Source organism: Neopelma chrysocephalum, unplaced genomic scaffold, assembly GCF_003984885.1.
Source record: "Neopelma chrysocephalum unplaced genomic scaffold, ASM398488v2 Primary Assembly neopelma1_133, whole genome shotgun sequence".
NCBI lineage: Eukaryota > Metazoa > Chordata > Aves > Passeriformes > Pipridae > Neopelma > Neopelma chrysocephalum.
In genome coordinates, this window is record NW_020897795.1 from 1023214 (window position 1) to 1040711 (window position 17498).

General features: G+C 38.7%; 1 protein-coding gene across 1 annotated transcript in view; it reads left to right on the forward strand.

Annotated features, from left to right (window-relative positions):
* The window catches only part of TBC1D9 (TBC1 domain family member 9), a 52793-nt gene that overhangs the window by 31911 nt on the left and 3384 nt on the right, over positions 1 to 17498 (forward strand). The window contains exons 10-19 of the mRNA XM_027698832.1: positions 1156 to 1370; positions 3142 to 3259; positions 4247 to 4532; positions 5243 to 5372; positions 8845 to 8943; positions 9067 to 9135; positions 10510 to 10750; positions 15123 to 15188; positions 16430 to 16516; positions 17388 to 17459. Of these exons, the coding sequence (XP_027554633.1) occupies positions 1156 to 1370; positions 3142 to 3259; positions 4247 to 4532; positions 5243 to 5372; positions 8845 to 8943; positions 9067 to 9135; positions 10510 to 10750; positions 15123 to 15188; positions 16430 to 16516; positions 17388 to 17459 (1383 nt within the window). The remainder of the gene's footprint in view (positions 1 to 1155; positions 1371 to 3141; positions 3260 to 4246; positions 4533 to 5242; positions 5373 to 8844; positions 8944 to 9066; positions 9136 to 10509; positions 10751 to 15122; positions 15189 to 16429; positions 16517 to 17387; positions 17460 to 17498) is intronic.

Consider the following 17498-nt stretch of genomic DNA (forward strand, 5'->3'; position numbering starts at 1 on the left):
TATCTTTTTTTGTTAATAATACAAAAAAGTTACTTTATCATTTTGTTAGGTGTTCCCATTATGTGAAAAATGGTAAGAAAATACTTTTGTCCATCTTCTGTGCCATGAAGGATTCCCTAGATCTGTATCCCTTAGGCCTTTTTTTCAAAGTTGAAGAATTTTATTAATTTTTTTAATTTTATTAATTAGTTATGTGGAAATCAATCCAATCTCAGGCTTTCTTCATAACCTTTCACTTACTGTATACCTTCTCTAGCTCTAACCCACCCCAAAATAGTTACCACAGCTACCCACACCATTTAGGATATAAGCTCACCAGAGACTTTATATGATGCTTTCTGGTTTGTTTTCTATTTCTTCCCTAATAATTCTTAATCATGTACATCTCTGTGCTGCTGGGCATTAAACAAATGATTTCAGAAAATATACACAGGAATGCACTGCTCCGTTTTGTGTCTGATTAGCAGCTAATTTGGACCAATTTTCATGGTGTATGTATAACTAATATTTTCCATTCGTGCTACTGATGCTTGATTTTCATTTCCAGAGAAGTTTCAAAGTCAGTAATGAAATCTCATGGCAACTCTGTGAGCATGTGGTGGTATCCCTAAGACAGGCTGTCCCCTGCCCAAGATGACAGAGTCATTTTCAGAAGCAGAAATAGAGCTCACGAGTTCCTGTCTCTTGCTTTTGGCTGATGTATCATACTTTCTGCAAGCAAACATTAATCTACTTGCCCTCCTCAGGACAAGTAACTTTCTCAGAGAGGCATGTTTTGGGTTATTTAGGATAGCGAAACCCACAGCCATCTGCAGAGGGAGCTCATGATACCATGTGACTGCATAGATGGTTTGTTCTTCATGCCTCATTTTTTGTTCTGGCTGAGAGACAGGCTTTATCTCCTTCCTTTTTTTTTTTAACCTCATTATAAAAATACCACTAGAGGAGAAGACAAGAAGGGCTGATAATCATGGCAGCCCACCCTTTTTATTTTTTTTAATCACCTTTACCGAAATAACATTTCATATTTGCTTTTGAGATGCTTGGTGATATTCAAGATGGGGGGAAAGGGCAGCAGATCATCATGTTGGAATACTGTACCTGCCAACTCTTCCTTTTTTTCTTCTGGTTTTAATACTGTTCTCCCACTCTCAGGAGCCATTAATGAAATGGCCACTCATCCTGGCTATTATGAGGACCTAGTGGAGAAGTCGATGGGAAAATATAACCTTGCTACAGAAGAGATAGAGAGGGATCTGCACCGCTCTCTCCCAGAACACCCTGCATTCCAGAATGAGATGGGTATTGCTGCTCTAAGGAGAGTCCTGACAGCTTATGCTTTTAGAAACCCAAACATAGGATATTGTCAGGTAATTGAAACACCCTGCACTCCTTCAGTTTCTGGAATTCCAATTCTATCCTTATACTCCTGTTCCTTCAGCTGTGCACATGGGTGTTCAGCTGTGTGAAGTGCACTGGTATGTGGATAATGCTTGTGAGCTGACACCACAGTGCTGCAGAATGGCAGCAATGCTGAGGTCAGAGGGATTTGACACAGGGAGCTACTCTGACAGGAGTATTAGCAGCATATGTTGAGAGATGTGAAGTTTTCTGTATGTTCTACCCATAAATCTAGAAACTGGACAGAGCCGTCCTGAAGTGCATCTACAGAAAATGACAAATGGACCATGAAGAAAGATTCTTTTTAACAAAAAATCCCCTCAAACCTTAAATATTTATCTAATTATTCAATGTATTAGTTGAAATAACTCTCCACTTGTCAAAAAATAAAGCACCCTAAAAGATATCTCATCACTGTGAGCCACAACCATGTATCCATAGAGTTAATGCTGGTTTTGGTGTTCTTATGGCTGTGATTCAGGTCACTTTAGCTTCTGGTCCTGAATCATTCTTTCTTGCTATATAAATCTGGCTTATCACCTGGGCCTTTTTTTTTCCTTCCTACATATTTTTGCAAAAAGGAAACTTTAATTCATGAGTATTAAGAAGCCTGATTAATGTTTGACTGTTAAGACTCCTAGATACAAGACAAGTAAGTGCAAGCAGTTCTAACAGATACCATCATAAATTATTTAATAACAAATATAATATTAAGTAATAGCTACAACAACATTTGCAAAGATTGTTTAACAGGGGAACAGTAGAAAGACACTTCAATTCTGGTCCCTAAAGCTGTCACAGTAATTAATAGCTTTGAGATTTGGTCCATGGCATTCAGAACGCTACAGTGAGAATTCAAGCACTGAAGTATTTCATACATGGTAGACAAGATAAAAGGAATAACACAGACTTTGACAGAGCTGTAACATAGTTGAAGCTTCAGCTGAAACCTTAGTTGTGATTTCAGACAGGTAATGATCAAGCTGGAGTCTTGAAATGCTACAGGATTTGAAATGATTAGCTAATTCCTTAGGAGACAAACTGAGAAGAAAATAGTACCGAAATACTTCATTTCTTCAGACTAACAGCAGTCTAGTCAAAGGCTGTAAGCAAACATTTTGAGGTCATTGTACAGTGCTGGGGTATTTGAGATAAAGTCAAACAGGCCACAGAAAACTGTCATGTCCACAGTCAAATGTGGAGAGTGAGCAACAGCAAGGCACTTGTGTTTCACTGTGCTCTGGTTGTTCGTGAATGACATCCTTACAGGCATTTGTCTGAGCTCACAGGTGCTCTGTCTTGACCTTTCCATGGGAGCAGAAAGCACAGGCAGTGCAGGCAGCCTCTGCAAGGAGTGCTGGAGCAGTGGCCATCATTAGTGCTGTAAGAGGTATTTTGACTACACCAGACCCAGATTCCACGAAAGCACCTATGGGAGAGTATCAGTATCAGTGTAATGGGATCTTTGCAGATCTGAGTTGGCCCTTGATTAGGAAAAGAAATCTTGATTTATTCTTTTTCTAAAAAAAACCAAAAAACAAAAAAAACAATTTTTTGTGATTTTTTTGAGGCTTTCTTAAGTCTTCATTTGAGCACTGGGAAAACACTGTCTTGCTGTTTTTACAGGGCAATACTTGAACAGTTTGGGGTCTGCAGGGGGAGATATAGTTTATTTCCTAACCACTTACCTTCCCAGGTACTGTGCTAGGTATTGAATAATTATATTTCTCTTTCTTTTAGGCTATGAATATTGTTACTTCAGTGCTCCTCCTTTATGCAAAAGAGGAGGAAGCTTTCTGGCTGCTGGTGGCTCTATGTGAACGGATGCTACCTGACTACTACAACACAAGGGTTGTTGGTATGTCATGGGGACGTTTTCTAAAAAGACAGTACAAAAAATAACCAAAATAATTGGTGGTATTTGTGCTGAAACAAATATATTTGTAGATGTATGTGTGGCATAGATACAGCTGTGAATGCCAGTGACAAGCCAGCTTGCTCAGGAGCATATAAGCAATTCCATAAACACATACTGTGATAGTTAATAGTTTTTTTACTTAGGATTGGACAGCTTTCTGAAATGGGCTTAAACAAAGTAAATTAAAAAGATATGGGAGGCTAAAATTTGAATTTTAGATGATCCAGTTATCTGATTAAGGTAAGGTGGAAAGAGGAGCTTTAGCAGTTTGCAGTAGAAATCTTTGTGCCTGTTTACCTCTGATTTGAAAGGGCACAAGTATCTGAAAGCTGTTGTCAGATGAATTTCCTTGTGTATGTGGAAGTGGCTCTTCAATTTATCATGGAAACTGTTTTTACTGTAGCTCACAGATCCTTGAGATACTCATTCAGCCCTAGAAATGATTTTTCCTGGCCTGCATAAGACACTGATGTTATGGCATAAAAATGTATAACATGGAGTTCTCTTGAAATAATTCCAAACCTTCCTAGTCACCCTGGCCTCGTTCAAGAGGTGATGCTGAGGCCTTATGCCAATTAATAATGGTAAATATTAAGCCACCATTTAAATTCTGTAGGTGCTAGACCAAATTGACCCTTTGTTAGCTATTGTGAAGTATATAATTAAAGCAGAATAAACCATATTACAGTTCAATTTGTCTGTACAGCTCAGTAGTGTAATAGAATCTGTTATTTATCTGAAAGTGAGAAAATGTGTGTAAGCATTGTGTAGAATATTTTTAGGCTTTGTACTTATATATATATATATATATATATATATATATATATATATATATATAACATATGTATATATTTTTTTCTCCCCTAACTGGCAATGTGTCAGTTGCTCCCAAATTAATGGACATTCAACTTTATTTATTTTCAACAGGAGCATTGGTGGATCAGGGTGTCTTTGAAGAGTTGGCTCGTGACTACATTCCACAGCTTTATGACTGCATGCAGGACCTGGGTGTAATCTCCACCATTTCCCTGTCCTGGTTCCTCACTCTTTTCCTCAGTGTAATGCCATTTGAAAGTGCAGTGGTGGTTGTGGATTGTTTCTTCTGTGAAGGAATAAAGGTGATATTTCAATTAGCACTTGCCGTCCTCGAAGCTAATGTAGACAAGCTGCTTAACTGTAAAGATGATGGAGAAGCCATGACAGTCTTGGGAAGGTATTTATTACAGAAAATTAGGTGTCTTCATTTTATTTTTCTTTTTGCTTACTTTTCTGATTTGTCTTCTATGTTGAAATACTGAATGTAAACCAGTACGATATATGTAAACATTTTACATTCTTATAGTCCCCTCTCACCCCTGTAAGGTAGTATTTATGTTATCTTAGAATAATGTTAAGTGACCAACAAGATATAAATTCTTCAAGACAATCAAATAAACTTCCCAGACCTGATTATAGAAACCTAATTTGTTTGTTTATTTTAGTTAATTGCAGGGGGTTTGTTGCTTCATCTTTTGCCTGCTACCTTTTAAATGTTACTAAGATAAAGCCTCGATGTCAAGGGAAATTGTTTTGAGAATGGACTAAATACAACTCAGAAGAATTAAGTAGGATCTTGAATCAATAGATTTCAGTGAAACAGGAAGCTGGTAAATAGAGGGGCTTGAGTCATTTAATACAAACTAATATCGCTGAGTGCAACCTCTGATTTCCTCATGTTTGGTAGTGGTGCTTCGTTTTCAAGATGCTGCTGAAACTTTGGAATTTTTATGCATGATAAGTTTCATTAGCCTTACTCTTATTAGAGAGCAGCTTGGTAATTTTTACATTTAATAATCTATATATAACCCTTTTTCTGTTAACCCTCAGAAAGGAAGATAAAAATGTATCTTGGGCTTCTCATTTCTTTTTTTTTCTTCCCACCAGATACTTGGACAGTGTAACTAATAAGGACAGCACTCTTCCACCCATTCCTCATCTTCACTCACTGCTCAGTGATGATGTAGAGCCTTATCCTGAGGTGGATATCTTCAGACTGATCAGGTCTTCCTATGAGGTAGGATAAGATTCTTTAACAGGAACTTGCCAACGCACACAACTTCTGCTTCACAGAGGAATTTGATGCTCTATAGTTTGGCTTTGCTGGAAACTGAAAGAACAATACAGAGTCATCTCAGAAGGCTGAAGTGGGCCAAGGGAGAGGGGTTAGACTTTCTTTTAACCAAAACTTTTAATTGGAGATGTTTTATATAGAAGCCTGAGGACTCAAAGGAGAACATCCCACAAGCAAAAAGTGATTTACAAACAAAAGGCTGAACTTGTAATTTGAAAAAGGTTAATTCTCATCTCATTTTTTTCATGCTTTTCCAGACTGAAATATTAGAAATATTAGTGAAATCTGTATGATTTCAGAAGATCTTTCTATTACCAGTGGAGTCTTGTTTCTTTTACCTTTTCTGTTTGTGTTTCCCCTCAGCAAGTGCTGATTATAACCATAGGCCACTATATTCTCTACTATCACCAAAGCTAAAAAAGTTTCAGATTAAAGGATTTGGTAATAACTAATATCTATAAAGCATAGGACAAAGCCTGCAAAACCAATTATAATCTGAAAACTGGTTTTATTCTCCTTAAATTTTCAGAATAAGCCATCAGTAAAAAGCCTCTTATGTACACTGACATAGCCATTTTTTACAAAAATTGAGGAGTAACTTTAAAGATTTATTCTCCTTAATTTCCTTTTTTTCTTTCCATTGACATGCAGCATAAACAAGCATTTGAACAAGCATTCAAGAAGTCGGTTCATACTCAGAAATAGGACAACCTTTTCAAAGGCAATTCCTATGTTCCTAAAACCCCCTTGCTTGATAGCTGTTTAGTAAGGAAGTAGGTGGTCCTTAGTGTATTCTGTTCTGGAGGGTAAAGTGTATCACCCAAAGTTGTTCACCCAATGTTAGAATGGGGAGAAGGGCGTTTATGTGAAATTCTGTTTCCGCTGTATTTTTCTGTTTTCCTTGCCATGAAGACTGCTTGCATTGGCTTAACTGCTTTTAGATTAATAACCTGACTCTGTGCAGAGCCAGTCTGTCTTTTTGGGGCTTCTGCAGCACAGAACCTTGTAGCTCCTTCTAGATAACCCTCTGTGCTCCAGTATAATTAGGCAAAACAAGTAGCATGGGGAGTGAAGAACTGTGAGGAAAGCAGGAGTTGGTTGCAAAGAGGGAATTAGTTTCAGGAGAGTCACTGTTGTTAGTTGATTTGATTATTAAAAAACCCCAACAATTCATTAGGATATTATTAAGATAAAAAAACTTGAAGGCATCTGTTACATCTGTAATGATTCTCCATTTGTTATGTGCAGTCAGGGCTGGGAATTCACTGGAGGCTTTCTTACAGCTACAAAGAGGGAAATACCAAGTAAATGAGCATATTTTGGTTATTTTTTAGAATTTAAACTGTTAAAGGTAACCATCTTAATCCATTTTCATCTTCTAGACGTGTTGTTTCCAAAAAGTAGGAAGACCTACAGCTGAAGAAAATGTTTTTTCTTGGAGACATTTGCCCTCCCTCAAACACACACCCCCCACCCCCAAGGAAAGGGGAAAACCTTGCAGACTGTCCTATGATATGTGTCATGGGAACCTGATGAGCCTGACAACTTGATAGCACTGGCAAAAGCACAATGTTTGGATTGTTTTATGATGAACTGCTTTCCATCATGCTCTGACCCTGTCCAGCTCTTAGGTAATCATGTCAGATGCACATATTAGAAGTCTCCAGTGAAAGCTAAAGTGGTGTAGATGAATTCTTTGATAATTAACCGATGGTATTGAGCAGACTTTGTACTTTCAAAGGAAAAACATTTTTGAAATAAGAGAATATACATAACAGGTGCATTTTACACTGCCAGTACTTTTTTTTTATTTACTGAGAATACATTTTACTAAGAAATCTCTTTATCTTGTCATTCAATATTGCATTTAATTCAGAAGCCATAGACCCTAGTGTCATAATGTTCATAATAGAAGTGACTGAAATAAGGTATAATCACTGCAGTTTTAAAAGCCTGTGCACAGTTCACTGGCTGTCAGTGGACTGTAGACTCCTCTTCAGAGCTGTGACGTGCTTAACTCATTTGATTTGTGTGTTAGTTTGGAAGAGAAAATAGGCCTTAAACACTTAAGCTGTGTCTGTAGTAGTCTTTGGATCTTGGCCATTTTAACCAAACAGCTGACACTCAAAGGTCTATGCTGCTGAAAGGTTTGATACAGTTTTGACTTAAAACAGGTGACACACCTCCAACAATTCCTTGTACAATTTGAAAGTTAAAATGGGCAAGGCACCATTCCCAGAAGGTAATTGCATGCAACCTTCCTTTTCTGTAGGCTGCATGAGTCTTAGTTTTATGGATGTGGACAGACCTTCTCATTTGGCCCCCTGAACAGAGAATAAACTCTTGATTGCTGGAATAGGTCTGGTCTCAGAGCCAAAATACCTGTCTTTTCAAGGTTTTGTGACCTCTGTGATGCTTGATATTCATGAATGTTTATCTAGATTCCATTTTTGTCAAAAGACTTCTTTATTTGCAAAATATTCAAAGTAAATTAAGCATCTTTTTATTTCCAAGGTACATGATAAAGATTAACGTCTTTATAGATAAATGCAGCTTTGGCATTAATTTGATCACACAAGAAGGTGACAGCAAATTACGACCTGCTTGTGTAGATGCACTTGCACTGGAAATATAAATCCATCTTGTTTGAAAGTTTCTTGCCACCCCTTTATGGTTTTACATGTGGTGTACTTGATGTCTGGCATTATTGTTCCTGCTGATCAACTGTGCCTTTCTAAGTATGTTCAAGTGTTTTTTGAGTGGCAAGAAAATTCTCCTTATAATACTTCTACAAAAATGAATCTTAGAGATTCTCTGCTTATGAAAATATGGAATATTATTCCTAATATGTTTTCCCCTAGGATGCTTCTGTACTGTCTTCAGGAGCTCCCTGACACTGTTATGTGCATTGTAAAAGAGACTTCTGAAAATAAGACTTGGGTCCTTTTCCTGATGGAGGTTGCATTCTTGATACTTGGTTTCAGATCCTCAGAATGGGAGGACTGCTATACTGTCTCAGCCAGTAGAGATCAAGTTAGTTTAAGTATCCTGTCTTCTGTCATCATTATGAGACATTCCAGGACATGCTGAAATAAAACCCTGCAGGTGGAGTAATGAAACAATCTATTCATTGAGTTTTGCCAGGCAAGAAGTGTCTAACTACTGAGATTACAGTTTGAAATGTGAGAATTTGAAATTTAATAAAGACCTTTTCAAATGAAAATCAGTTATTGGGAAAAATAAAATCCTCATTAAGTCTTCATAACTTTGTAATGTGTTAAAAAAAATGCCTTAACAGCAGTTCCATTTGTGGTATATCACATAATTGAATTAATTTCTCAAATACATTAAAGGCAAGCTAAATATTCCGAATATTAATACACAGACTATCCTGTACTACTTTTTCTCTTTTAAGAAATTTGGGAGTATCCGAGCGGATTTAATTGAACAGATGAGATTCAAACAAAGACTAAAAGTCATCCAAACCCTTGAAGATACTACAAAGCGCAATGTGGTAAGTACTGAAATGCAAATGTTCTTTGCAAATATTAAGGCCAGTCAGTTTCTGAAATTCAAATTAATTCTTCAATGAAACATGGATTTCAAGTCCGTAACTGTTAATGTTATGTTTCAAAAGGTACGAACTATTGTGACAGAGACTTCTTTTACTATCGATGAACTGGAGGAACTATATGCTCTTTTCAAGGTAAAGCTAAGTGAAGATAAGATCATGTGCCTTCAGAAAATGTAAACATTTATTTTTGTTGTGGGACAGTGTCTTTTCTAAAGACCAGGTCAAGTCTGTGAGTTACTATTGGGGTGTCTTGATACAAACGTGAATTAACTGCTATATTACTGATTTTAAAAAAACAACCAAACAAAAACAAAAACATGCAGCAAAACAACAACAACAAAAAAGCCGTTTTTAAAACATCAGGAGATGAATATTTCACTATGGAAAAGTGATATGGATGAATAATTTGTCCATGGAAAAAAATGCCTGTACTGATGAAAACAAAAAGTGAATAGATAGAGGCTTTTGATCAGTCTTTAGAAACCTAACATATGTCTCTCTCTACCTGACCTAAGTTTTGGAATTTAGCAGAGAAATACCTTTGTTCTATTGTCTCAGACAGCTAATACTTTTGTAGTCGCTGTAGCTGATTTTTGCCATTGTTAATGCTTTAATGTGTCACATGGGAATTCAGTGTCACAAAGTGATGCGTCCTTGTAAGTTGATTGAACAGCAATGCTGTCAGATCCGAACATTTAAAAGTGAGAAGTTAAATGCTTTAACTTCACCTTCATGCACAGTGTCTTAAGATGCTTTCTTCCTCTGTTTTGTTATAACAGAGATTTTTTTTTTTATATATATACCATGAAGAATTTATTTCCTTTTACTTTCCCATATGTAAATGACAAGTCTTGCAGTTGTCCAAATCTTTCAGTACCTTCTTTCAGTCTTCCATGGAATTAGTGAGACCGAGTCAGACAGTCTTGGTTGATCACTGGGCAGTGCTTGGATCTTTTTCTCTAAGCTTCTGAATTGTTTTTAAATAGGTGCTACCAGAATCAGAACATTCAATGAGTTCAGTAGATTAGTATATTATTCAGTATTTTTGAGAATCTGTAGTTCCACAAAAAATATTTCAAATAAACAGCTATTTTCATATGATTAGAGATTAAGTAAAGATTTCATAGGACTCCCCTTTCTGACTTGACTGTGTAATGAGAGTGAACAGCGTGACTAAGCACAACAAGCCTGTGTATATATGGAAGTCACAGCTGCTTACTGCTCTGCTCAAAATTGGAATTTCATGTTTCATCTGCTTAGGAGGCAGAATAAGTTTTGCTTTACCTTCTTTTTTCTTTTTTCATTTATAGAGGGATGTCTTTTTATTCTTATTGGAGGAGAAACCTCTTCCAGAAGTGGAAGGGCTAGGAAAATTGCAATACATCTGTGATCTTGCACTGTTTTAAGAATGTGCATGTACAAGTTTGGGGTTTTTTTTAATCACTGATAATGATGAATTGTTCACAGAGGTGCTGACAATCTTCATGGTATTTACCTTCTGTTCAGGCAGAACATCTGACCAGCTGCTACTGGGGAGGAAACAGCAACGCCACTGACCGGCACGATCCCAGCCTGCCTTACCTGGAGCAGTACCGCATTGACTTCGAGCAGTTCAAGGGGATGTTCGCTCTCCTCTTTCCCTGGGCATGTGGAACTCACTCGGATATACTGGCTGCCCGCTTGTTCAGGCTTCTTGATGAAAATGGAGACTTGCTCATCAACTTCCGGGAATTCGTCTCTGGGCTAAGTAAGGAGGATTCACGGCACCTCCAAAATAATGTGACCAAAATGGTTTGTTCTAAAGGGGATCCCGTCCTTCAGAAGCACAGATCTTATATTAGCTATCAGATAATGAGTTTAACATATGCTAATTTGCATAAGTTACTTTTCTGTTGGGTTCATGTTATCATGCCTGTGATGGTGGTTCCCACTGGGGTTTAGGCTGGTCTCAGTAGCTGCATCTACATTAGCCAGTGGTGTATCACACTGGGAGAAGGACGACACCTGAACTGCACATCCATTAGGATGTGAAGATTTCCCTTACTGCTAACTCTCAATAGAAAAATGGACCACAATTTGTTTGCTTAATGGTGTTATTACTCCTAGTCAGAGTATTTCCTTTGGAAAAGCCTTTTGTATGTTCTTGTGTAGTGTTCCTTTCTCCGTGACACAGCATTTCGTTGTATGTTCCTTAAGCTTTCCCTGAAAGATGGGAATTTTTACCATTTGTTAGTGCTTCTGGAAAGAGGAGAGAGGCAGCATTTGTTCCCTTAGTTGTTCATGGAGAAGATTCTTGAGAAATTTGTGTGCATATGTAAGGGGCAGGGAAAGGACAGAGTGAGGATGCTAGTTTTACCCCTGAATAAAAGTCCTTCTCTTTAGAAGTCTGCTGACGTGGCACACTTCCCCTCCTGCGTGAGGGGAAGATAACACACTCCACAGTATTTGCAGTAGGAGGTACTACCTGTATTCCTTCTGAAATCAGCAACCAAGGCTGCAGACTGAGAGCGGGATGAAAGTCACCTAAAAAGGAGAAAGTGTAGGTGCAGGTCAGGGAAGGTGGCTGAGTGTTGCTAGTGAAGGTTATAGCCCATGCAGGTCTTGAAGAAACCAGATTTCAGGACATGAAAGTCAGTATCACCACACAGGGAATGTGCAAGCCCTAGGAATAACATGAGGAAGCAAAGATGAGGCAGGAGCTGGCTACTCTTTTTTTTTTGAATATAGCAGGAATTGTTCCCTGTAAGTGATCAACATCTCACCATCTATCATGTCTTATTTCATGGCAACCTGGCATTTCCTTCAGCTTTACATTTTGATCCTTTTTGAGAGAGAAAAGGTTTCCCAATCTGGCTTTTAGCAACTCTTTGTAAGGCTATGCTTAAGTGTTAGGGCTCCAAATGCAGCCTTGCATTAAAACCTCTGTACAGCGATGGTAACACCTGCTCTCTTGCAGGTACAAAATAGCTATGTGACAGTAAAGCTGGTTGCACACCTCCCCTTCACACCACCCAAAAACCCCAGTGATGCAGCAATTTGTATTTGAGGGACTGTCTGCCAGGTAACACTCAATGGCCTTTTGATAACCCGTGAATTAACTATTCCTGCTGTTAACAGAGTGCTGTTAATATCAATAAACCCATTTTTGACTGAGACAGCATTTTTTGGAACCAGTAATGAGTAATAAGAACAGAGGCCAGTGTTGACCACTGTGAACAGAAATTAATATAAAATGGACAAATGTGGCTATAAGCCAACATGACTGAATTAAAATCTCGAATGAGTGAAATAATCAAAACTACTTGTTCTGCAAGCCCACATTTTTTCAGAAACTAAGCCCAGTGTGGTGTAGCTTGAAAACTTTTTTTTCTAAAAAAAGCCAACCCTGCTGACCCCTTTTGTTTAAGAAGCACATGAATGGTAGAAAGGGCAACACAGTCAACAGAAACAACATTGGATCTGTTTGAGCATATTTCACCATGCCCCAGGACTTTTAATAATTCCACGAACATCAGCTGCTTCAGTCTGCCTCACCAACCCAAAAGGCTTTGGCTAGGAAAGTATCTTAAATGACAAGTATGTTTTGTTGGAGCAAGATGCATCTGCTCAGAAGATGCTTGTGTCACCTTTTCCTTGTGGCTGTCCTGGAAAGCATGGGCAGAGGATGGGCATTCTGGAAGTGACCTGTGGGCACTGCCCTCTCGTTTCTTACCAAGTCCAAACAGCAGAATTGAACTCTGGCCCTGATTACTCAAGTCTGTCTTTCCTAAAGGAAGTGTCCTTATCCAAGTACTTTCTAGGTATGGCCCATTTTGGAGGCTGCTTGTTGTCATCTGAAGCAACCATGGCACCAGAAGCATTTCTGTTTCACACCTCTCTCTTTCAATAGCAGTATTCCATGTAACCGTCAGGATTTGTTCCCTCAAAACCTCTCATTGATGCCACTGACTTCTTCTAGGAGCTCCGTGAAGAGGAGGTATCAAAGGGTGGTGCTGTGATCTCATGGCCCTTTCTTCTGTGTCAGCCTGAAATCCTTGGGATACGAGAGTGCTGTAACTGCAACTGGGAATCTCTATTTCCTTTTCACTGTCCCTGAAGCAAATAGCTCAAGAACCTCCTACTTCAGATGCCTCTAAGGCCTCAGCTGAGCAAAGATGGAACAACCTGGCATATTCTTCTGTACGTTTACTCTGTGTTGTGTTACTGCAAGTTCAACTAAAGGAGTGATCTTGATTAGTTTGCCTGAGGATTTGTGCTGCTCAAAAGGGGTTATCAGCCTTGGTTATGAGCTGTTATTCACCTGCACCCCTGTACCACACTGAATTAGAGCATGACAGTTGTTGACTCTGCTTCCTAGTAAGCTGGAGAGATTTCTACACAGACTCAAAGTGGTCTCCTGTCTCCCATCATGTTTTGGCAATACTCCCTTTTCAGAATGTGCAGCTCTTCCACTTCTCCAGTGGCTGCTGCTGACTGCAGCACTCATCACAGCCTCCTGCAAAAGTCAGCACCATGAAAACCGTGTCTTGCAAGAAGTACCTGAGTGTATTTATGTTTTTCTTTTTGAAAACACTTTTTCTTCAACCACAGATTGTGGAAGCACATTCAGAAAGTGAATGTTAACCTCACCACTTCTCCAATGCTCTCAGGGAGCTGAATGCTGTACAAACACTCTGCACCCCTCCACCTGTGGTCAAGAGAGGGGCAACTGCAGCCACCACTTTTGTCCACAACTATGTTGTCCTCTGCTGGACCTGCTCCAGGAGCTCCATGTCTCTCCTGTATGGAGGAGCCCACAACTGGACACAGGACTCCAGGTGTGGCCTCAGTAGGACTGAGTGGAGGGGCAGGATCACTTCCCTCGACCTACTGTAAATGCTCTCCATAATTTTGAGGGAGAAAGAAAGGGCCTGACATTAGGAAGCACACACAGATTCATCTGAGGTGAAAAGCAGTAGCAACTGAGTTTTTCAGTTCTCATCTGGGGACAGAGAGAGGAACAAGCAGCCTACATGTGTCACTCTGTGCCCTGGTGGCTGCTTCCCTAGCTGTTGCTGGAGGATGCAGAACTGCAGGCAATTCCATGCTTTGGTTATTTCAGGTTGCCTTTAGCAGTGGGGCACTTCACGTGGTACCTGGGGGCATAAGCTAAGACATGGTTTCAATACAAGGGGAAGCATTCTCTGCACGGCGTGGTGCACTAGAGGATAACATAACAAGGTTTTGTGCTTAAACACCAAGCTGAAAGCAAAATGGCTCATGTAGATGTGCTCAATTCTTTGGCCTAATATCAGTATTTATTGTAGCATTCAGCTTTACGAGAGACTGTGATTGCTAGGATTTGCCAAACCACACGTTGTAGTTTGCACATAGCAGAGGCAAATTGACACCATCATCTATAAAGTAAAATAAATCTCTGCATAACCTAATTATTGAAGGTTAATTCATTTATTTATGAATAGTGTGTCACAACAAGTGAGATTTATTAAGAAGTCTGGTTGTCAGTTATTTCATTACTTTAAAATTAACTGCTGTCCATTTAATTAATTGGAAGGAGGGGCTACAATAGACCGATTGGATTTCATACAGCTAATTGTAGTGTAAACCAGAAAGGAATAGGGATAAATCACTAGAAAGTGTTGCCTGAACATCAGTTTAGCCCATGGCTAAGCTGTGATAAATGCTGTTTACTTGAATTTCTCTCTTTTTTCAGTAAATATCTTATTGCTCTGAGTCTTGTGATGCTTTTATTGGATCCTCAGATTAGAAAGTTTGAAGTGCACACAAAAAGGTCTTGTTAACTTTCAGCTGGAGGCCTTTCTGGGGTGGTAATGCCATGACCATAGCTTATTTTTGAGCACTATAAAATAGGCATTTAATGAGGGACCCAGGGTTGAAGTACAAAATTCAGGGTAAATTGGTCTGTGTTCTCTTGCTATTTCTACTGCAGACTGTATAATCTTACATATCAAGTGACTGCCTTATGATTTTGGGCTGTAAAGGGAGTACAGTGCTTCCCAGAGTAAATGTAGCAGCTTCTAAACCAAAATATTGTAGCAATAACAAATAAAATGGCATTGAATGCTGAGAATTAATGTATTGTATGTAATGCTGTTTAGGTGCAGCATGCCATGGAGATCTTACAGAGAAGCTGAAGCTACTGTATAAAATGCATGTTTTGCCTGGTAAGTAAATGATGTTAAGATAGCTGTTGTCTTGTTGAGAACAGGAATTTGGAGCAGAGTTGTTTATGACTAGCTTTCCCAATTAAAAATTAATTTGTTGGAACTATTGTAGCTGTTTATGCAGCAGTAAAATAAAGAGCTTCTACCATAACCAGACAGAGATTTGAAAAGTCTGAAAGCACCCACACAACCCTCTATTGCTCCAGCCACACACAGGCCATTTATGTGTGTCTTCTGCCTGTTAATCTGGGGTTGGTGATATCCCCCATGCATAAATACAGTGTTCTTCAACCTTTGTTACCATAATAATGGACTTTATTTAATATCAAAGCTAGTTTGAAATGTTCCTGCATGCCCTGGTTCCTCATTTCTGTCCCCAGGCTTTGTTCTTGGTTTCCCCTCTGGGCAGACACAACTGTTTGCAGAGGGAAGCTCCAGATGGTTTCATAGATGTGTTTTCCAGGGAGCTGTACAAACTTGGACTCAGCTAAGTGAGAGAGGCAGTTTAGGGTGGAGAGGGGACAAAAACATCTCAAAACAATTTTGCCTCTGAAGAAAATGATATCCTGGAACTGTATCCTCTCTGTCTTGTCACGCAAGTGCCGTAAAGAACCTATTGCTGTCCTCACTGAACCTGCAATTTCAAGTTTGGTGTCCATTTACATGCTCTGGTAGACATGTCTAAAGGCTTTAGGAGGACATTCACCTTCATGTGCTTTGAGCATGAGTCCCTGATTGCTCCCAGCTGGCTTTACTTGGAGGTAGGCTTGAGTGATTCATTAATTAAACTAAACAGGGAAAAAAAAGCTTTAAATACTTTAAAAAAATATTGAACTATAACAGATCTCTTTTTAAAAATGCAGTTTCTGGTATTTGGGGACTGGTAAGCTCATAACAAATCATGACAGACTGTTTCCAGCTGGGAAGGAGTTGATACCCTGCTTAGGACATGCTGAGCTACACAGAAGAAAGTAATGGAAGTAGACATGGGAAGATGGGTAAACCAACCTCTGGAGGCAGGCAGCTCCTTTTTAGACAGTATTGGATACTGGGGAGAAGACAGTTCAGATCCAGCTGTTCATTTCCTGAAAAGAGATGATTCCTAGTCCATCACATCCTCACACTTTTTCTTCTAGAAACTGACATTCTAAAAATGTATCAATGGAAATATCTTTTAGTTTTTAATTAATGAAAATTAATTTCATTAATTGTTAATGAAATATATTTACTATATTCCTTAGATCCATCCCCTGAGCAAGAAGAGCCAGACTCTGCTTTTGAAGCTACTCAGTACTTTTTTGAAGACATCACACCAGAGTGTACACACGGTAGGCATCTTTTGTCTCGGGCATGAAAAGATGGGGTAATGCATTTCAAACAACATATGCTACTTTTTAATTGGGTTAAACTTTGCAAGTGAAGTATTCCCTGTAAAAGGAAGTATGAAATATTTGTATATATTTTATATCCTTAGAGGTGCAGGCATGTTTACACCAAGAGCCACCCTGGATTGTGCATCGCAGAAGTACTTGCGGAATAATGTCATCAGATGTTGTTTAGTGATAAGTCCAGCATATATGTCTTGATGGAGAATAAGAATAGATATATTGGCTTTCACGATATGTTTGGATCAGAACTTAAAATATTGTATGAAACTGAGACCAAAAGATACATCAAAATGTAGTTCAGCAGTTTGAAATCTTTTTTTGCCCTGATGAGAGGCAGCGTCTCATCGCTGTTGCCTTAAATGGCATTATCTTTCTTGAGAGATTTGATGTGAAGTTTCTCTCTGATTCAAGGAAAATATTCTTTACGTTACAAGGGGGAGGAAGGTTGTTTGAAAATATGGGTAGGAGTTTAATAGACTAGAAATGGCAATTTTAAGTCCTTGAGAGACAAGAGAAGGTGCATTAATATAGTCACCAAACATACGTCATGCTAGAAGTTGTAACACAGGCTAATCATTGTACTACACAAACAAAATTTAAGATGGATCAAGCCTTATTAGTGATATTATAAATTAAACTAAATATGTCAGCAGGTTTAAGAATAAGCAAAAATCATCATTTATTCCTATCATTTTTACTCTGCATTTTCTGCAGTGTAAACATTTTTTTATTTTGCACTGTGCACATGAAAACTATGTATGTATCTAAAACCACGCTGATCTCTCTCTCCCCCTGCCCCTCCACTTCCTAGTTGTTGGCCTAGACAGCAGGAACAAAGGAGTAGATGATGGGTTTGTTACAGTGAGTCTGAAAACAGACAAAGGTATGCATGGTGTCTCCATGTGAGTTACATCTTTTGTTT